At 50.0% G+C, this 21,917-nt stretch overlaps 3 protein-coding genes across 3 annotated transcripts; 1 reads left to right on the forward strand and 2 right to left on the reverse strand.

Moving 5' to 3' along the window:
* Positions 1-339: 339 nt before the first annotated feature.
* B3GNT8 (UDP-GlcNAc:betaGal beta-1,3-N-acetylglucosaminyltransferase 8) lies at positions 340-2,201 on the reverse strand. The gene is made up of 2 exons (XM_080909170.1): positions 1,997-2,201; positions 340-1,600 (listed from the first exon to the last, which is right to left on the reverse strand). The coding sequence occupies exon 2, from the start codon at positions 1,565-1,567 to the stop codon at positions 401-403; it is 1,167 nt and encodes a 388-aa protein (XP_080765296.1). The 5' UTR covers positions 1,568-1,600; positions 1,997-2,201; the 3' UTR covers positions 340-400.
* A 2,201-nt stretch (positions 2,202-4,402) lies between these two features.
* On the reverse strand, positions 4,403-10,317 carry DMAC2 (distal membrane arm assembly component 2). The gene is made up of 6 exons (XM_080908366.1): positions 10,287-10,317; positions 8,699-8,895; positions 7,431-7,511; positions 5,933-6,069; positions 5,683-5,845; positions 4,403-5,228 (listed from the first exon to the last, which is right to left on the reverse strand). Exons 1-6 carry the CDS (start codon positions 10,302-10,304, stop codon positions 5,051-5,053), a joined length of 774 nt encoding a protein of 257 aa, XP_080764492.1. The 5' UTR covers positions 10,305-10,317; the 3' UTR covers positions 4,403-5,050.
* Positions 10,318-13,360: 3,043 nt separating this feature from the next.
* Positions 13,361-14,411, forward strand: ERICH4 (glutamate rich 4; the record flags this gene model as incomplete). The annotated part of the gene is made up of 2 exons (XM_080909037.1): positions 13,361-13,534; positions 14,133-14,411. 2 exons carry the CDS (start codon positions 13,361-13,363, stop codon positions 14,409-14,411), a joined length of 453 nt encoding a protein of 150 aa, XP_080765163.1.
* Positions 14,412-21,917: the final 7,506 nt, after the last annotated feature.

Genomic DNA, 21,917 nt, shown 5'->3' on the forward strand with positions numbered 1-21,917 from the left:
TGGTCTGGGGGCTGTTGTTTGTGTGTGTGTCCACACATACCTTACTGGAACTTGTGGTCCTGCTTTAGCCTCTAGTTGTGGGACTGTAGGAGTATATAGCGCCACAGCAGCCATGTCCAGTGAAGTGTCCAGGATGCACCCTGGAACCTGCCAGGCTAGGCTGGGAAGTGTCGTGCATGAGGGTCGAGGGGCAGCAGCATCTACCTTCCCTGCAGGGGTCCCACAGGAAAAAAAAATAGCTCCTGGCCTCAGAGTAGAAAGGACACATTTTTCAAAATCAGTAAGTAGGTAAACACAGTCTGCCACCTTGTCTGGCCTTCCCACTTTTGGCTAGGAAGGGTTTAGGAGGGACTCAGGCCAGGTCAGCACCCCCACCTCCACCCCAGCTTGTCTCTGGGGATCAGCACTGGAGCTCTGGGACCCACAAATGTCTCCAGAGCCAAATGGTGTCCTGGGGGCTGACTGGATGCACCAGCAGCAGGCCGCGAACAGCGCAAGGGTCCCTGGCGCGCTCTGCTGGCCAGGCTGTGAGGAAGCCTGGATGGGCTCGAGGCGCTAAGCCCAGGGCACGGAAACAGAAGCCAGTGTAGACATCGTCAAAGGGGAAGGGTGCCACTCGAGCTGCTGCCTGCAGTAGCCAGGGCGCCAGGCGTCCTGAGATGACGTAGCCACCTCCACTTGCATAGGCTGGGTAGTCACCTTCAAAGAAGGTCTTCGGCACATAGAAGGGTCCTCCAGGCTTGCGAAGTGGTTTGGCCTGGGTGAAGACCTCACCCAGGTAGAGACTGCGGGCCCAGGTAGGTGGCAGGGTCCGCAGGTGCTCCAGCAGGGCTGGGATGTGCACAAAGGCATCGTCCTGAACCTGCAGGACAAATTTGACATCTGGGCAGTGGTGGCTCAGCCAGGTCAGCAGCAGCAGGTCTTTGAGTGTCTGGTTGTAGGGAACGTCTAGGAAGTCCCAGAGCAGTAGGTCACCGTAGCGCTGGCTCTCCCACGTCACCAGTGATCTTAGGTCAGGCCCCCCTATTCCTAATGGTGACCCCAGCAGGAATAGCAACCGGGTCCCAGCGACTGGGCTGCCCCAGGTCTCCCTCACAGCCTGTCGTGCTGCAAAGTTTCCTGGTTCTGATTTGACAGCCAGTAGCAAGTAGGGTACATCCTTGTTAGAGCAGCTGGCCACTGGGCTGCCTTCTGCAGGCAGCCATAGTGGGAAGCTCCTACAGGCTGCTGACAGCAAGAAGCGCCTTAGGTCCTGGGGGTACAGGATGAAGTCCGAGATCTCTGAGGCAGCAGCATTCCCCCAAGTCTGACAGTCTGTACTGGGCAGGACTCCCAGTTGCCGCTGCCGCTGGTTCCAGTAAGCAGAAGACAGTGGTCCAGTCTGACCCAGGCGTGCTGAGAGGTTGACGGGCAGGGTGGGCTCAGCATTGGGTGGTGTGGGACTGGGCGGAGGTCCCCGAGGTTCGGCCTTTTTAAACCAGGACTCAGATGTCCACTCGATGTATACTTTGAGGCCCAGGAGTGTGAGTAGTGCTGACAGGCAGAGCTGGCACTTGCGGCAGCGCATGACCCGGCCCAGGGAAAGGGCCACCGGTGGGGGCTGCAAGAGTCACAAGGAGCCACAGAAGTCTTTAGGGTGCAGGATGGATCTCCAAAGAGGGCCCAGCAGAGTCCAGGCAAGCAGCCTAGGTCTTACCCAGTTTCAGTAATGGCTTCTGAGACCCTGACCCTAGGCAGACTGACCCACAGTATCCAACTGTTAACGATATCCTAGACTGAACACCGCCTCCCCCCACCCCCATTCTTTCCCTTTCCAGTAGTCAAGGTGTTTCATGTTTGCAGTATCGCTCCAGCTCCAACGCTGTTCCTACCCCCTTTCCCTCAGTCCTCTGTCTCTTCGGGAGTCCCAGTTCCCCGGGGAAACTCCTTTTTACCTTCTTGGAAACCTACCTACCCCCTCCAGTAACCCCACCCCAGGGCCTGGGGCTCCAGATACCTCTGGGTCCAGCTTCCGCCAGCTCTTGGGGGGTCCTCGGGTCAAGCCCTGCCCGGACTCCCTGCTTGCAGCTGTGCGTCCTCAGGCTGCCGGCCCAGCCCGCGTTGCGAGTCTGGAGGGGCGGGCAGGCGGGCGGGAGGGCCCCTGGGGCCGGGAGGAGCCGGGGCGGGGCCGTGAAGGGGAGGCAGACAGGGAGACGCGCCCTGGCGAGTTAGGGCTGGTTTTCTGGAGAGACAGCGGGGAAAGGTTTAGGGGTGGCCAAAGTCGGCGGACCTGCGAGGGCGGTCCCAATGAGCAAAGAGAAGGGAGGCCAAAGGGCTAGTTCGAGGCCTCGAGGCCACCGCCCGAAAGCGTCGTGACTGCTGTGAGCCGGGTGGAGGAGGCAGGGAGTGTTTGCAGGGGTCGCGAGAGAGAAGGGATGTCGACAAGAAAAACCTGGGAGAACTTGGCAGGCAACTAGAAGAGCAGAGAAGGGGAGGCAGAAGAAAGTCGCACAGGTGGAAGAGGTCAGAACAGAGCCTGACAAACCAGGGAACGGTCGGAGGAGGACCCAGAGAGGAAAGGAAGGACCAGGGAGATCGAGGAGGCAAGGGAGGGCACGCGAGAGCAGTAGAAAGCGATGAAGTGAGGTGCACTGAGGATCCCCCGAGTTAGTTGTCTGAACCTCCAACTTGTGCATGAGCCACCAGCGTTCCTATCACTTCCATCTAGCTGGGAGGGGGCCCCGCCCTATGATGCTCTGGGCCTTATGCCCCACCCCTGGGGCAGGAGGGTGTCTAACTGTTTACATCCCGGCCCTAAGGGCCTCTGCCGTTGAATCTTTGCCAGCAGTCTGGGGAGGCCAGCAGGTAGGGCCTTCCCATATCTCCAGGGACCTAGGTTGGGAGGAAGCCAGCTCCCTACCCCAAACCCCTGTTGACCCTTTGCGCCTACCTGGTTCCGGAGGACTGTCCTGATATAAACGGAACTCAGTGTACTAGCGCCCAGAGTCTGTTATCTTTCCAGCCCTGATTTCCTCCCTCCAAGTTTGAATAATGGAGCCCGTGGGAACAGATGGAGGAAGAGAGTGGGGAGGAAATGGTGAACGTTAATGGAATAAGTTCGAGCTAGGGTGAGGAAGATAGCCAAGGGGTAGGGCGGGCCAAGCCCAGCCTAGCCTAGGGCCTTGGGAGAAGCTCGTCCATGCCTCTGAGCACTACTGGCGTCTCCCTAAGGGCGCTGAAGGCTCTGTGACTGATACCTGCCTCCTGGGGCCTTAGTCTTCCAGGAAGCGGGGCTGGTGTGCAGCCTGGGGTTCAACCAGAAGCCGCCACACAGCTGCTGGAACCAGGAGGGCTCAATAGAAAGCTGTGATGTATGAGAACGTGGGACAGAGTAATGAAGGGCCAGGGGTTGAAGATTACTTTGGGGTGACCATAGTTTGAGGCCTTTTTATTATCTGGTCCCATGTCAGACCAGAGCATATCTAGTTTCTTGTCTTTATTAACTTCAGGGTACTGTCAGGTCCACGTTCAAGTCAGTTAACCAACCAACCAGAGAGAAAGTACTGATTAGTACCAGTAGCTTTGTGCATGTGACCACAGAGCTATACTACCCTATCCCGTTTTTACCAGCTGGAGCCCAACAGGCCCCTTCTCTCCACGTTCTGGAGCAACCCCATTTGACCTGGGTTTTATGGATTTGTTAGCAATAGAGGACACCCTTGAGCATGTATATATGCATGCATGTATGTATTTGAGATGGAATTTCCCACTGTGTACCTCTGGCTGTACTGGAACTTGCTATGTAGACAGATCTGTTTTCTGGGATCTTAAGAATAATGGGCACATGGGGCGGAGAGATAGCTCAGGGGTTAAGAGCAATTTTTGTTCTTGCAGAGAGGATCTAGGCTTGGTTCCCAGAACTACCTCTCTTAATTCCAGGGGATGCAATGCCTCTTCTGGCCACTATGGGCACTGTCCCCAATGTGATGCACTTACTTGAAGTGGGTGGGGGCAGGAGTCAAAGCCTGATTATGAATCTGACTCCATTCCATGAATGAGCTTCTGGAGTTAGCATGGGAGCCCTGACACATGCACACACACACACACACACACACACACACACACACACACACACACACACGCTCCCAATTTCTCAAGGGTACTCTTCAAAATACCAGCACCCAAACCACAGCTGTTGGCACATGCTGCAGTCAGCAGCTTGTTGGCATCCACCACAGGTGATTGGGATGCCCTGCACGACAGGATTTATGGCATCCTGTTTTTATTTTTTTCAGCAAGGAAATTACTGCTATGCCCATATGTGAAGACCCAGCCCCCCCCCCCCAAATCCATCTTGAATCTTTATCCCCAGAACTTTGCATTTGGTGCCATCTGGATCCAGTTGGGAAGTAAAGCCACAGGGTAATGTGAACAGCCAGAGTTTAATATAAAGAATCACACGTTCCCAGTGTACTGGAGGCATGGCAGAGCCACCGGCGACACAGTTGACAGGGTGCTGGGGAACTGCTGCCCTGAGGCACCCAGATACCCTGCTACACAGCACACTCTAAAGCCCCTGCACAGTCCTCGTGGGTTCTCTCCAGGGCCCTGTACTGTTGTACCAGATGAGGAGAATATCTCCTCACTCATCTCCACTTGGACTCCCACTCCTGAAGGTGCGAGTCAGTAAATCAGTGGGCAGTGACATGGGTCTTGGGTGCTGCTGGATTTTAGTCAGTGTAGGCACAGGGAAGAATTCTCACCGTAAAGGGCTTGCAGCCACGTACCTCTCCTGTCAGCCACAGTCCCTATCAACGTGTGTGGGAGTCCAGGGAAATGTTGACACACAGGGAAAGTGGGAAACTGGGGCTGCATGCAGCTGTGCATGGACGGCTGTCTGCCCAAGCAACAGATGTTTGCCAGCTGCAGGCAGCAGTGAGTCAGTCCTGAGGCAGTCTTTTCGTCTGCTCATGCTCCTCCGTGCCGAATGGACTACCCCAGAAGCCTGAGTGTGGGAAGACTTCAGACACTCCACAGAGCTCACAAGACCCTTCGAGAGTGGGGCCACAGGCTAGGAAGAGAGGGGACTAGATGTGTCTGGAGGTTGCTCGTCTGGCCCCAGCTTCAGACCCTGAGCCCAATCAGCTCCAAGGACCTCACAATGGGGCAACATCTCTTCTACCAGGATCTGAGTGAGACCTGGGTGGGACACAGCAGGGAGGTCTGAGATGTCCAGCCTGCGGAGGTTCCTGAAGGGGCAAGAAAGACAGATATGAGTGGCATCCATGCCTATGTGTACATGTGGAAGGTGGGTTCTGTGTACTCTGTGTGTCTATCTGCATGCAGATAAGGAAGGGACCCAGGGTTAGTGTATTCTACTGCTGACCCACAGCTCTAGCCCCTTGCTGGTCATTCTGAGCAAACTCAGTAGATCTGCTGAGTTCCCTGCCCCTCCCTGGGGGATTCCGGGTAACTGCTATACCACTGAGCCACACCCCTGGCTACGACCCTCCAACAGTGTGACTAACAAAGTTCCATCCACATGTAAAGGAAGCAGAGCCAGGAGTCACTGAATCCTCTTGACACACATGCTCAGCTGTGCTTACTTTCCCTGGGTACTAGATCAGGGTACGGGCAGATGGCTAGTAGCACCAGAGATGCCCTCACGACTCTGCCCTGTGGCAGCCTGAACAGAGATCTTACTGGAGGTGGTGGAGGCAGGCAAGGCCCCGTTCTGAGATTCTGGGGCACCCAGCCAGTGAGAGCTCCTGCAGTGAACCAGCCAGTAGGTAGAGGCGGCTGAGGCACCAGTCGTCCACATTGGGGCAGCGCTGCAGTGACAGGGACCGCAGCTCCTTCAGGGGCACTGGTGAGTAAGAAGGCAGGTGGTGACATCAGGGGGTCTTTCTGGAGCCCATCACAAAAGGAAACCCACCCATCCTGGCCCACTCACAGAGGTTGCTCAGGCCCTGGTAGTTGATGGCACAGCCACTGGCATCCACAGCCTCCACAGGCACCTCCTGGAACTGCTGTAATTCAGCAAGAAAATGGCCACGGTCCTTTGGCCGAATCCACTCCTTGTCCTGAAACCTAGAATGAGGAGTCAGCTGAGGGTCACTGTCCAGCTTCCCATGGGTGGCCATCTGGCAGTGGTGGCAAGATGACATTCTTCATACTCCCTCACACAGGACCAGAAGCCCCAGGTATTGCTTAGCATTAGAGCTGGGGACCGAGGTGGGCATGGCTGCATGCCTGAAAGCCTAATGTTTGGGAGGCTGAAGCAGGAGCACTGGGAATTCAAGGGCCAGCTTGGGCTTCAGAGTGACACCCTACCAACACTCTCCACCCCAACACACACTAAAGGAAAGAGCCACATGCATGAGATTTTGCTAACAGTTTCAGACACACATCTCGTGCTGAGGATGTTGGCACAGGTTCAAACCAGGTAGGACAGAGTATATAAGGCGTACAGAAACTTTGTATTTTCCCAGAAAGAAGAAAACAAAATAACCAGGGGGCTGATGATATGGCTTAGTGGGTAAAGCTGCCTGAGGCCAAGGCTGATTTAGTGCCTCAGGGCCCCAGGGTGGACGGAAAGAAGTGTGTCCTTCAAGTGGTCCTCTGACCTTCACACAGCAGAAGCACACCCCATACACCGAGTAAATAGACGTTTATATGTATATGACATGGCCTTGGATCTTGTTACATAGCTCAAAATTTGTAATTCTGCTTGGGCCTCCAAAGCAGCTAGGATCACAGGCACATGCACCAGGTCCAGCTAGGAGACACACGGATGGATGCACCTGCAGCTGTCTCCCAGCCCTGGGTCACAGGCACACACTGTCACGCAGCAGAAAAACAACTTTTTGTTTTTACGAGACAGGGTTTCTCTGAATAGTCCCGAGCTGACCTGGAACTTGCTCTGTAAACCAGACTGCCTCTGCCTCCAGAGAGCTGGGATTAAAGGTGTGTGCCACTATGTCTGGCTGTATATAATTTTTAAAATTTTTTTAAAAAGAGGAGGTTTTAAGATGTAGCCATGGCTAGCCTAGAACTCACAGGGAGCCAGCTGCCTCTCTTTCCATGCATTGAGATTAAAGGGCTGGCTGTTACTTTAAAATAAATGTGTTTGTGTGTGTGCATTTGCATGTCTGTCTTTGTGCATGTCCAAGTGCATGCATGTAAGCCAGTGGTCACTAGGGCATCTCTATTGGCTGCTTTTCCACTGTGTTTCTAAACAGGATCACTCATTGGACCCAGAGCTTACCAGTCTGGCTAGGCTGACTGGAGAGCAAGAGAGCCTCAGGGACTGTCCTATCTTTACCTCAACTCTGGGTACACCAGCCAGCTCCTTTCAAATGATGAACTGAAGTCTAGGAGCAAGGCCCCTACCACACAGCCATTAGACAGCAGAAGAGCTTTACCCACACCCCGTCACCACCGCTGCGTACTTGACTGCGCCTCCCTGCTTCAGGATGAAGAAAGCACCTGTGATATATGGGCCATATTTCTCCTGGATCTTAGTGAAGGATCTGCAGAGAAAATGAGAGCAAAGGTGAAGCCTGGGACTTCTCACGGTGTACCATTTTGTCGAGGGGCAGACCACAGGGCACCAAGCAGATATGGACTAGCCTGGCTACAAATCTGCATTCCATCAAGTGCTGGGATCACAGGGGTGACCAAAGCTGACAGCCGTCTCTGCCTTTGTTGAACTACAAAGCAGGAAACAACAGAAGCAAATCCCAGAGGACCAGTTCGGAGATGAGGATAAATCAGAGGCAGCCCGACTGTGCAGACTCATTTAGAGAAGATGTTAAGTCATTTCTTGGCCAGGTGTGGCACACAAAGGGTCAGGAGCTATGTGACAGCCTCTCTCAAAAACCACACAACAGGTTGGAGGTGGCTCCGCTCAGCGGTAAAGGGGCCTCGCAGCACACCCACTGATTCCCAGCTGACGTCATAACTGACTGCACTGGAGGAATCGGAGCGGCTCCCATGGGCTCATCTTTGAATGCTTGATTCCCCATTGGTAGAACTGTTGGAAAGGACTAACAGGTGTGTGTGGCCTTGTTGGAGAAGTGTGTCACTGGGCTGGGCCCAGTCTCACACTCTCCTCTCTGGGCTTGCAACGTGTGGATCTCAGCTACTGCTCCAGTGCCAGGCCAGCTCCCACCAGGAAGGTCATGGACTAACCTTCTGAAACTGTAGGCAAGCTGCTACTTAAATGATGTCTTTTAAAAGCTGCCTTGGCCATAGTGTCTTCTCACACTTAGAACACTAAGGCACTACCTTAACATGAAAGATATCAGAGTAGGCCACACAGTGAAATGGTAGGAAGCTGGGAATCCTCTAACATTGACAGACTACATGTGAAGGCAGAGAGAAGCAAAAGAAAATTCACCCTTAGTAACAGGGTGGCTGGTGGCACCTGTTGTTTGGATGGTGACAGCTTAAGGGTATGATTTCTTTTAAATGGAGATGTGAGAGATTTGCATTGTTGCTAAGTGTGTCTGAGAAGCCAGCTTGACCCCAAAGTGGCAGAAGTGCCTGTATAATGAGTCCTCAAGAAGGAACAGCCAGTGATGAAGATGTGAGCTTGTCATGCTGTCAGTGGAAGCCACAACCTGGCTTGGGACTGACCAGAGCAGGAGCCGGGGCTCTAGCTGGGAGGTCTGGCCAGCAGGGTCTCCCTGGGGTCTTGTCAGCCATGGGTTCTCACCGATTCTCACTGTTGACTTTCGAGATCTGTTTCTGGAGCAAGTACTGTCTCAGAGTCTGGATGTCCTGGAAGTGGTCCGAGAGGAACTGCAACAGTGTTCTTTTCTTCTCCTGATTGCTGTCTGGGGTCACCAACTTGCTCATGCTGTGGATGCCTCTGGCTTTCCCATTCCATTCTCGGGTGCCCAGGTGCAGGAACTGGAGAAGAGGAAAAGGATTGAAGTTGAGCCTGGAGCTGGATTCCACCCCTAACTCTTACATCATGACCTTTAGCCTCAGCCTGTGCTTCCTGAGTCTTGTAAAATCCTTCTGGTAACAGCCCCGCCCTAATTTTGGGGTGTAGCTCAGGACTAGAGTCTCTGTTTAATATTCATAAGGCACTGTGGTCAGTCCCCAGTATGTCCACTTCCCCAATCCTTAACCTATGGGATTCCAAACCTTTTCTCCAAGTTCTTCTATTTAACCAACCATAAATTCTTTCTTTAATGCAGCCAGTCTGGTTTTTCTCAAGTTCTTCTAATTTTCCATCAAATCCTCACTTTTCCCCTCAAACTCCCGTTATACCTTAATTTCTCACCAGCTCTCTGGGGGAGGGGGGGCAGGGGTTATGTGTGCATCCACATGTATGCCTATTCAAATGTATGGTGTCCTTTGCACAAATGTGCCTACGTATGGAGGCCAGAGGTCGTCGAGGCCAGCTGTCTTCCTCAACTGTCCTTGACTTAGGTATTGAGGCAGGGTCTCTCATTTGTACCTGTAGCACCCCAACTCAGTCAGTCTAGCCGTGTGAGGAACCAACTGTCTTTACCTCCAGAGTGCTGGGATTACAGGTGACCCGATATGCCCTCCCTTTTAACCAACTCAAGGGCACGTGCTTTAATAATGAACCATTTCCCCAGCCCAGATTTTACCCAGTCCTCCTTAGGGTTTTGCCAAATGACTAATTTCTTGACCAGCCCGTCAGTGATGGAAATGGAACCCAACGCAATGAGTACCAACAAAAAAACTTTACTACTAAATACATTCTCTAATTTAACGAAGTTCTATGAATCTCCCTCAGGTTCTTCCTCGGACCGCCAAATTAACTTCTTGGCTCCTGCCTGCACACCCTGTTCTTTGACTTTTTTTTTTTTTCTCCCTCTATTAAGGTTTAGTTACTTATTTACAGATGGGATTTTATGTTGCCCTGCCTGGCCTCCACTTGAAACATAAAAGGATAACCTTGAACTCCTGATCCCTCTGCCTCCACCTCCCAAATACTAGGACTACAAGATCCTTAAATTCCCCCGGAATTTCGCGCAAAAGCCTCCTCAGCTCTGCGTCCTCCAACCCTAGTCCTTCTCCCTGGAAGAGCTGTCCTATTCTTGATTGGCTAGACGACCCTCATCCCATTGGTATCTTCTCTACCGAGCGACCCGAGACCCTCTGTGTCCCTCGGCAGCCGCAGGCGGCGTCTCCCGGGCGAGGTGTCGGGCAGGAGACGCTCTGTTCTTGCGAGCTTTTGCTTTCCAGGAGGCTGACAGAGCTCTCGAGGGCCGAGATACAAAGTGAACTGTAGCTCCGAGGCTCCGGGCGCCGCGGTCACCTACCGCTCTGGGCGCCGCCATCTTGCCAGGTAACGTAAACAGAAGAGGCGGGACTTTCCCCGCCTAACACGTGATTCAGACATTAACGGCTCGTGGCCACGCCTCTCTTGTTTTGTTTTAGCCCGCCTTTTAAAGGCGCGCACTCATTTTAGTCCAATTGGAGTTCGAGCGCCTTTTCATTAAAAAGGGATCTTCGCACTCTCCGTGAGGGAGGAGGTGGTCTTTCCTGTTAGGATCTACTTTTCCCGAGTGCGTTCATTGGTTTAGTTTTCATACAGTATCTCTTTAAAGCAGAAACAGTATGGCTGAGTATTATTTTTTGTTTATTATTATTGTGTGTATCCACTTGTGCACGCCGCTGCGCAGGTGTGGAGATGAACTGAGTCTGGGCCCAGGAAGCGAACTCAGGTCCCCTGGCTTGCACGGCAAGCACCTTTACCCACGGAGCTATTTTGCTGGCCTTATTATTAGGTTTTTAAATTATTTTATATGTGTGTGTTTGTGTGCATGCAGATCTGCACCACGTGTGTTCAATGCCTTGGAGACCAGAAGAGGAATTGGAGTTGCCAGCCCCCATGTGTGTGTGCTGGGAATTGAACCCTGGTCTTCTGGAGTAGTCAGTGTTCTTACACCATTGAGGCTTCTCTCCTCAGTAAGGAGGTAGTGGCCAGGTTAGACTTGAGTTTAATAGACTGCCTTTAGTTTGGAGCGCCCATCCAGACTTATTAAGAGAGTTATTAATTTTACACGAGGTCTCTCATGTATGTGATACTTGCCTTGAACTTTTTTCAATTAAAAAACATATTTATTACTAATGTGTTCTGTGGTCAGAAGTTTATGAGGTGCTGGGGACTAAACCTAGGGTCTCCTGCATGCTGGGTAAACCAATTGAGTCACATGCCGAGCCCTCAATATGAAGTCCTGGTGGATTCTCTTATTCATTCATTCGATAAGTGTTTACTGAGCTCTCACAGTGGGTACTGAGGTCACACTGACAGCCCTTTTCTTAGGCAGTCATCATTCTAGGCCAAAAGGCAATAGATAAGAAGTGAATATAAAAAAATTAAAGCTAGTGTTGGATAAAATGTAAGTAAAAATGGACAATATATTAGGGTGTGGCAGGGTATAGGGTAGCAGCGGAAGTCTGTAGAGCAGGTGTGGTGTTGGCAGACTGAACAACCTCCAACCACAGATGTCCTTGTCCTGGAGTGCTTACAGACTGTGACTGTATCTGTTGCTATGATAAAAGGCTGTGACTCGAAGCAATGTACAGAGGGAAGAGCCACAGTTCCAGAGGGCTGAGAGTCTATCCCAGTGGACACAGATTGTAACCAACAGCAAAAATAGCTCAGGAACAAGGATCTGAGAGCTCACATCTTCAGCTGAAGCAAGGGGCAGAGAAAGAAAGCTGAAATGTCTAAGCCTTAAACTTTCAAAGCTCACTTCCAATGAGGTACTTCCTCCACCAAGGTTCTCCCTAAACCTCCCCAAACCACCACCAACCACTCAACTGTCTGAGCCGATGGGGGACATTTTCCTTCAAACTACTATGTTCTGACTATTACTTAAAAAACAGTCTACCTTCTCCTCCCCTTCCCCTCTGAGCCACACCCCTTTTCCTAGTAGTATTACTTTATAGTTCAGGCAGGCTTGGAACTTGTAATCCTCCTGTTTCAGCTTCCTAAAGGTTGAGATCATAGATGTGTACCCCAAGGCCCAGTTTAAGGCTTCATTTTTTTTTTTTTTTTTGCAGGACGGGTTCAAGACAGGGTACTTCTGTGTAGCTCTGGATGTCCTGCAATTTGTTCTGTAGACCAGGCTGGCCTTGAGCTCAGAGATCCATCTGCCTCTGCCTCCCCAGTGCTGGGATTAAAGGTGTGACATACCAGTTGGCCAGTTAAGGATCTTGAGACAGGAATATTATTTATCATAGGTGACTGGGTGATGACCAGGAGGGTCCTATCAGGAGGATGGCTACTGGAGTCAACAGGAGTCAGGATGCCGGATGCAAAAGATTGCAGTAGAAAGAAGCTTCCAGAAGCTCAGAAGAGTAGAGTGTGGATTCTTTCCTAGAATTTCTAGAAGCAGCCAAGCCCAGTGTTCCTACTTTATGCTTCAGAATAGTAAGAGAATTATCTTTTCCCCTTCCAGTGCTAGGGATTGAAGTGTGTGTGTGTGTGTGTGTGTGTGTGTGTGTGTGTGTGTGTGTGTCACAGAGGATACTTGCAAGAGTAAATTCTCTTCTTTCGTCCTGTGGGTCCTGGGGATTGAACTCAGATTATTAGTCTTGGTGGCAAGCACCTTTACCCTCTGATGCATCTCTGCAACCCCCTTGCACTGTTTTAAGCTACCCAGATTATGGAGACTTGTTTCCACTTGTACAGGGAATGGGTCCGGTGGGTCTAAGGTGGGAGTTCTGTGCTGACCACACTGATGTCAGGATGTGAGACTTGCAGAACTGGAGTCTGGGCTGAGGGGGGTCAGCAGTGTGAGGTCTGAGCCCAAGCCTGGGCGCTGAGCCACTGGCCTATCTAGCAAGACCTGAGCACTTCCCAGTTCTGACTGCTCTGCAAGGACACAATGCTGACAAGTCTGTGGCAAGTAGATCTAGCCCGCAGCCTCCATACAGAGGCTCTTTGGGCATACTGGTGGCAAAGCCCTGGCAGGGGACAGACAAGGACCAAGTTGGGGGCTGACCAAAGTCATTCAGTTAAAGAGGCCAAGGAAGGTTGGCAACAGGGAGGACCTAGTAAGGAAGGCAGCTCAGCCTCTTTAGGTGTCAAGCACCATGTGCCTTAAGCAGGGATGGAGGGTGGGAGGGTATCAACCTGAGAGGCAGCAGGGTGAAGCTGGACCTTTGCTCAACGTTATCTTTGGACCCTGTGGTATCACGGACGTTGGACTCCAGAAAAGAAGAAAGAAAGAAAAGAAAATGTGGTCAGCTGATTCACAGTGAAGAGTGGACTTTGGGATGTCCCTGCCATTCCCTCCCAGCCTTCGGCGCATCCCACAGCTTCCCAGGGGACTAGGTCACTTGGACCTTGCTACTTCCTGCTCTTCAACCCATGATTCAGACTATGGAGCTGTGGGCGCAGCTGAAGCAGGCTGGACTGGAGCCCAGTGGGTTGGGCCCACTCCCCCAGGCCCTGAGGATGCCCCCACCAGACGGAAATCCTGGTCAGGCCCTTATGTCTTCAGGGGCAGAACTTGGGGGTGCCAAGGAGCTGCTGCTGCGGATCTGGGAGGAGCTGGTAAGTAAAAGGGCCTCATAGAGATAGAAGAGGAGAAAGAATATGAGTATTATAAAGGTAGACATAGCCAAGGATCAGCCAGGCCTGGGGCTTATTATCCCTGCAGTGCAGCACCCAGAAGCCCAAGGCGGGAGAACTGCAAAAGCCTGAATCCAGCCTGGGCTGTGGATTGAGGTCACATGCGAAAACAAAACAAGATAAAATAAATGGGGACAGACACAGGTAGGGGTGGGGACAGAGCATGAGAGACAGGATTGGAGCCGATCCCAGAGAACAGATGTAGAAACTAGAGACTAAGAGCAGGAACAGGCAGGACCCCAGACGGAATGGGGACTGGGAGGGACCAAAGGCAAGGATAAGAAAACGGAGCCAGAGGTTTGGAGACAGAGACTAAGAGAAGGAGCCACGGGGATGAAGGCGCAGTGACAGGCAGAGGTATGGAGATCAAAAGGCAGGAGGAGAAGCAGGTGGCGTGACCCAGGGATCAGTGTGGTCTCTGGCCAGGAGGACAGGACAGCTGAGACCTGCCCCCATGAAGCTCTGGCAGGTTTTCTTTTTCCCTGTGGGGTATCTCCATGGCGTTCCTTTATCTGTACAGGGGAACCTGCGCCGAGTGGATGTCCAGCTGTTGGGACAACTGTGTGACCTGGGACTGGAGATGGGGACCCTGCGGGAGGAGCTTGTCACCATCCTGGAAGAGGAGGAAGAAGATGAAGAGGAACAGGAGGAGGAAGAGAGGGAAGGAGAGTTGGGGAAGGAGGAGGAGGAGGAGAACTGTGTTGAAGAGGACGAGGGGCTCCAGGGGAAGCAGGGGCTAGGACATTTAGAGAACTCCTATCCAGCCCAGCGCCTCCCTGACTTTGAGATGACCATCTGAGGTGATTTAGGTTGACATGCAAATGAGATGCAGATTTATGCAAATTCACACAGAGATTGAGACTCAATGGTGCTCCTACAGCAAAGAAGCTCTACCCAAACATGTGCAGTTGGAGAGCCTGGCTTTGGTCTGGGTGCTGTGGGCAGGATTGATTGTAGATTTGGGAGGGGCACAGAAGCCACAGGTCTGTCTGTAGAGATGTTTGCAGTGTGGCCCTGGAGGCCAGGTGCTTGGCAAAAGGGATGGAATCTTGGCAGACAGGATTGAAGAAGACCAATTCTGCATAGTGTGGTAGGCACCATGGCCGTTAAGCAATCGAAACATGGTGGGTTTAGACAGGCGTGTGAAGTGTGACAAAGGTCAAACACTTCTGTGGTAAAACCTCCCAACAATTTGAACAACTCAACAACTACACGTTGAGATGATATTTTGAACATATGAGATAAAATATTGATTTTATGTGCTTTTATTGTGGCTATGTAATATAAAATTAATTATTTTAACCATTTTTTGTGTGTGGTATGCAATATATGTGCACATATGTGTGCAGGTGTCTTTCTCTATGGCTCTCCACTGTAAACCCTTGAGTCAGGGTTTCTTCTCAGAACTGAGAGCATCCCATTGTGGCCAGGCTGGGATCTGCCTGCCCCTGGCCCCTGGTCCCAATGCTGGAATTACAGGCCCGCATGGTTGAGCCTGCCCTTTCACTTGGGAGATGGGGTCTGTTTGGGCCTTTAGGTTTGCAGAACAATGCTCTTACCCATGAGCCATGCCATAGACAGTCCTTCTTTCTCCTCTCCCTTCCACCCTTCCTTCCTTCCATCCTTCCTTCCTTCCTTCCTTCCATCCTTCCTTCCTTCCTTCCTTCCTTCCTTCCTTCCTTCCTTCCATCCTTCCTTCCTTCCTTCCATCCATCCTTCCTTCCTTCCTTTTTCTTCTTCTCCCTTTTCTTCTCCTCTTCTTCCTCTTCCTTCTTCCTCCTCCATGATAAGGTCTCTATTTAGTCCTATAGAGCAGGCTGGCATGGAACTCACAGAGATTCTCCTGCCTCCGCCCTGTGAGCTCTGGGATAAAAGGTATGCACCACTGTGATCGATATTCTCTTTCCTCGTTCTGTGTCTGTGTGTGAGTGTGAGTTTGTGTGTGCCAACAGCATCTGTGTCTGTGTGTGGGTTTGTGTGTGCCACGGCATCTGTGTCTGTGTGAATGTGGGTTTGTGTGTGCCACGGCATCTGTGTCTGTGTGTGAGTGTGGGTTTGTGTGTGCCACGGCATCTGTGTCTGTGTGTGGGTGTGGGTTTGTGTGTACCACGGCATGTGTGTCTGTGTGTGAGTGTGGGTTTGTGTGTGCCACGGCATCTGTGTCTGTGTGTGAGTGTGGGTTTGTGTGTGCCACGGCATGTGTGTCTGTGTGTGAGTGTGGGTTTGTGTGTGCCACGGCATCTGTGTCTGTGTGAGTGTGGGTTTGTGCGTGCCACGGCATCTGTGTCTGTGTGTGAGTGTGGGTTTGTGTGTGCCACGGCATCTGTGTCTGTGTGTGAGTGTGGGTTTGTGCGTGCCATAGCATCTGTGGAGATCGGAGGACGAGCTCAGGTATCACTCCTTGGTTTCTACCCTGAGACAGGATCGCTCTTGTCACAGCCCTACACCGCCTTACACGGCCTGAGAGCTCGTTCCGATCCTTCTGTCTCCACCTCCCAATTCTCTGTGGAGGTGCTGGGACCCCAAATGCTCACTGCTCTGCTGTCTAGCTTAACACTGGTTCTGGGGATTCCAACTCAGCTTCTTATATCCCCAGGCAAGCACGTCAGCCTCTGAGCCATCTCTCAGTCCTTCCTCCCATCGTTCCAATTAAATTTTGTGACAGGATTTCTTTACATCAGTACAAACTGGAATTCACAGTTTCCACCAGCCATCTCACTGCTGGGGTGACAGACAGAGTGCTAGAGTGACGGACACACTGCTGGGGTGACAAGCCTGAGTTACACACCTGGTCTGACTTTTTCAAGCCAAATATTCCATTGCAAACTTTAATCATACTTTTTTTTTTTATTTTACTTTTATTGGGACACCAGCTTAACTTCACTTTTTCTTTGCTCATGTACCCAAGGCTAGCTAGCTTCCCCCTTGCTAGACAGCTGAGGATGGCCTTGAACTCCTGATATTCCAGCCTCCACTTCTCCATTGCTGCAATTACAGGTGTAGGCCCCCGTGTCTGAACCTTCAAAATTTGTAATGTGTAGGGTTTGTGAAAGGGGCATTTGGGATAGAACCCAGGGTTTTGTACATGCTGGGTAAGCACTCTACTACTGCACTACATCTCCAGAACCGTTCATCACCTTCAGCACTTTAAAACATGGCTGCCATGATGCTTACAATTATGGTGTAGTATTTATATCTTCTTTTAAAATTTTGTTTATTTTTACTTTAATGTGCCTGGGCATTTCACTGACTGTATGGAAACGTAGCAGAAAAGGGTGTCGAATCCCCTGGAGCTGGAGTTACAGACAGTTGTGAGCTGCCACATGCATACTAGAAATCAAACCTCAGTCCTCTGCAAGAGCGTCAAGTGCTCTTAACGACTGAGCCATGTCTCCAGCCTCCACATTTTCAAATGTTTGAAAATATAAAGTTGGTTTGAGCAGATGTGTAGCAAATGTGTCATAGCTTTACTCATGCCCAGTGTCTTTCCCTCTACCACTGAGCCACGCCCCCAGCCCCTCACTGGAGGATTCTAGGCAGCTGCTCTACCACTGAGCCACGCCCCCAGCCCCTCACTGGGGGATTCTAGGCAGGGGCTCTACCACTGAGCCACGCCCCCAGCCCCCCACTGGGGGATTCTAGGCAGGGGCTCTACCACTGAGCCACGCCCCCAGCCCCTCACTGGAGGATTCTAGGCAGGGGCTGTATGGTGAGTTCCAACCCTAAAAATGTAACTCCTGTTCAGTTCTCATTTTACAGAATAGACATCTCAACGAGCAGGTGAAGAACCTTAGTTGGAGATATCGAGGCAGGGGATTGGGAGAGGTAATTTTTTTCAGAAGAGATATTTGGACATTTTTGGATAGGTACAATGACATTTTCATAGTTGTTTACCAAAGCAAATTCTGGCTGGGCGTGAGGATGTTTGTTTAGAAGTCTGAGTTAACAGAGGAGTGGGTCCTTTCTATACAACGTTCCTCCTTTCAGACGAGCTGCTACCCTACCAAGATGGCTCAGCAGGTAAAGTTGGCCAAGCCTGAAGACCTGAGTTTAATCTCTGCGACCCATGATATGGAACTGACTCCTGCAAGCGGCCCTGTGACCTCTGTGTATGGTGTCATGATACATACTGCCTTGTCTGTCTGTCTGTCTGTCTGTCTTGCTCACTCACTCGCTCACTCGCTCGCTCGCACATGTGCAAACACACACACAGACTAGATACACTAATAGTAGAAGCAATAATAAAAGCCCCGAAGTCAGTTCTGCAGCTGAGGCTGTAGGGACTGATGGGGCGTTGGAGGAAACGTTCGTTGCTGAATACGGGCATGGCAAACTGAAACGCGGAGAGAAACCGACCTTCGGGAACACGTGGAAGCTTCAACCTCCAGAAGACTCCTCTCAGGCCCACACTGCGTGTGCAACTCTCCCTACGGCCTCAAGACTCATGCATTGGAACATGTACCATGAAGATCTGCGCAGCCTTGGGCACGGGTGAATAGGAAAAACATTACGCAAGAACTAAAAGGTGTAGAATCTAACCTTTGTGAAGTCTGCAGTACTTTCTTACGAAGTACCGATTCATAGGGAGGCCACTGGGGGTTAGCGGGCGCTGGGGACAAGCAGCTTTGGAACAGGTGAAAAGTCAGGCTGGAGCAGCGGGCACTGGGCAGGCAGAGTGACGCAGCGGTGCCCTCCCTGTTTGAGGTGCCTATCCTGGCCGCATGGGAGGCAGGAAATAGAGTATTTTAGCATGGAACTATCATTCCAAACTCTAAGGCGATATAAAACATGCGGGACAGCGGTGTCAATTTTTTTCTCTTATCTGTTCTCTGGTGAGGAGGGTCATTGTGGGGGGGGGCAGTGGGTTGGAGTCCCTTGAAGAAGGGGTACACCGGTCACTTAGCGGAAGAGTTTATTTTTAATTAATTAATTAATTTTTATTTATTTATGTGAGTACACTGTAGCTGTCTTCAGACACACCAGAAGAGGGCATCAGATCCCATTACAGATGGTTATGAGCCATCATGTGGTTGCTGGGATTTTAACTCAGGACCTCTGGGAGAATAGTCAGTGCTCTTAACTACTGGGCCACCTCTCCAGCCCAGCGGAAGAGTTTTGACTTAATGGCTGTGATGTCCTTCATGTGGTCGCTGCCCCTGCACATCTGGAGAGATTTTCTGAAAAGTAATCATTAAGCAGGCGATTTGTATACAGAGTAAAAGAGAAGTTTCCTGGGTGGGTTGGGGTGGGGGAAGTAGAGAGAGGCAGGGAGAGGAACTGAGTGCAGAGCTGACTCAGCCCCAGTGACTAGCTCCACCACAGGGGCACTGCACCTAAGGGACTTGGAAGTCTTATCAGGCAGTCAGTGCACCAAAGGAAGGGAAAAGGGAAACACTGAGGGCTGATGTAAGTAATCGTATCCAGCCTGTGCTGAAAGGGATGGAGGTCTGGTTTAGCTAGAGTTTCTCCACAGCATCTGTACTGGCTGGTTTTGTGTCAACTTGAGACAGGCTGGAGCTATCACAAAGAAAGGAGCCTCACTTGAGGAAATGCCTCCCTGAGATCCAACTGAAAGGCATTTTCTCAATTAGTGAGCAAGGGAGGAGGGCCCCTTGTGGGTGGAGCCATCCCTTGGCTGATCATCTTGGGTTCTATAAGCAAGCTGAGCAAGGCAGGGGAAGCAAGTCAGTAAGTAACATCCCTCCATGGCCTCTGCATCCGCTCCTGTCTCTAAGCCCCTACTCTGTGTGGCTTCCTGTCCTGACTTCCTTTAGTGATGAGCAGCAATGTGGAAGTGTAAGCTGAATAAACCCTCTCCTCCCCAACTGGCTTCTTGGTCACGATGTTTTGTGCAGGAATAGAAACCCTGACTAAGCATCTAAAAGGTCTTTGCAGATGTGTCAGAAACAAATGGCGCTGTTGTAGGGTAAGAGTCACTGTGGAGCATTTTGTATGGGTACCGGGTGAAGAGAAGCATGTAAAGCACAGGGTAAAAACCCAAATATGGGGAGAATGAACAATGAGGTATAGGGGGACAATTGAGCAAAGGGAGAACCAGAAGCCCACTCAGGAGGAAGCCTGATGTTGGAGTTTTGTCTGCTCCCTGTGCCGAGGGCCCCATCTCAATCTAGTCAGCATCTGTTGGTGCAGAAGTTTATACCCAGTTTCTAGGAATTGGACAGTTATCTGAGACAAAACAAAGTGTGCGATGGCTTAAATGGGTAGGACCAGAAGGTCGAATAATGACGTTAAGGCCTTATGTGGCTGACACAGCCATAGATTTATGAGGACTAGATCTATCACATTAGTGGGGAGCTCAGATCAATATTCCCTCAATACAGAGACAATACCCATAATAAGGAATTTGCTTATACCCATAAGGTGGATATTGCTTCAGTGGAAGGTATTGAAAAATGTCATCCAGAACAACCCCAGATTGTACAGGTTGTCTAAAAATAAGATACGAACGGGGATTGAGTTCCCAAATTATTAAGGAGGGGGGTACTGTTGAAATTGGCTGACAAACCTATGTGGGTAGATTAGTGGCCCCTAACTAAAGAAAAATTACAGGCACTTGGGTAGTTGTTACAAGAGCAGCTGGAGGTCACCATGAGTCTACCAGCCCATGGAATTCCTGTGTATTTGTTATTAAAGAAAAAAAAATGGGAGAAATGGAGAATGTTGGCAGATTTTAGAGCCATGAATAGAGTAATCTAACCAATGGGTCAGTAATAGCCTGGAATTCCTTTACCTCCTTTATTACCTATGGCATGGCTTATGATAGTAATTGATTTCCGATACTGATTTTTTTTCTATCCCCTTGCAAGAGCAGGATAAGGGGAAAATTGTCTTTACAGTGCCTACACATAAAAATGCTCAACCTGGAAAAAAAACTTATCAGTGGAAAGTTCTTCTACAGGAAATGTTAAATAGTCCAACTTTATGTCGATATTCTGTATAACAGCCACTATAAATAATTCATAGGCAGTTCCTCACTCCACCATTTGCCATTACTTGAATGATATTTTGTTGACTGATTTGGATGTAGATACTTTACAAAAAAATGTGTGATGAAACAAAAAGAATTTTGCCTTGTTGGAGTTTGCAGATTGCTTCTGAAAAAATAAAATACAGAGAGGAAATTCTATTTACTATCTATGTTATAAAATAAGTCAACAACAACAACAACAAAAAAATTCAACCACAAAAGATGCAGATCAGAAGAGATCAGTTGCAAACTTAATGATTCTCAAAAATTAATGGGAGCTATTAATTGGATATTTTCCACCATTGGATTAACTACTCATGAGTTAAATAATTTGTTTCAAACAGTACAAGGAGATTCAGACTTAGACAGTACAAGACAACTAACAAAGGAAGCAGAGAAAGAGTTAACTTTAGTAGAAAAGAGACTGCAAGATCATGTGTGGATACCACAGATCCCAAACTAGATTATTTTGGTTATTTTAATTTGACTCATTCTTCTATTAAGTTCATAATGCAAAGGGAAGATAGAATCTAGAATGAATCTTCTTAGCATACAAACAAAGTAAAAAATTTGAGACTTATAGAAAAAGTTTCTGTATTACTCAGGGTTCTTTAGAGTCACCGAACTTATTGAATGTCTTTATATATTAAGGGAATTTATTAGAAGACTTACAGTCTGCAATCCAGCTAACCCAACAATGGGCAGCTGTGAATGGGAAGTCGGAGAGTCTAGCAGTTTGTCAGTCCTAAGAAGCTAGCTGTTTGGGAATGGCCCACTACTGGATTAACTGGCCTCTGAATAAGCTGTAATCCTGAAGAAGTAGGTTTCAACAGATGTGCTGGCAAGTAACAGATGTGCAAACAGACAAAGAAGAACACTTCCCCTTTCTATTGTCCTTATGTGGGCCTCCAGCATAAGGTATGGTTCAGATAAAGGTGTGTACCACCAAGCCTGGATTTGGCACTTGCTCTCTCCCAGGCTGACCTTGAACTCAGAGATCTGCTTGCCTCAATCTCCTGGGATTAAAGGCAATACTACTTTGCCTGGGCCTAAGCTTTTCACGGCCACTGTACTTCAAGAACCAAATTAACAAAAAATAAAACAAAACAAAACAAAAAAAGTGTGTATCATCCTAAGTCAACATCCAGGTTGGAAACCCATGTCTTCCAGACTCAGGATCTGGATCACAGGTGTACCCTCCATTTCGGGACTGTAGTTCATTCTAGATGTAGCTAAGTTTGACAACCAGGAACAGCCATCGCAGTTTTTCATTTAATTATAAAAGGAAGAAGGAGACTACATCAATTGTCAGGAACG

This window comes from Micromys minutus (genome assembly GCF_963924665.1).
Source record: "Micromys minutus genome assembly, chromosome: 32".
NCBI classification, from domain to species: domain Eukaryota; kingdom Metazoa; phylum Chordata; class Mammalia; order Rodentia; family Muridae; genus Micromys; species Micromys minutus.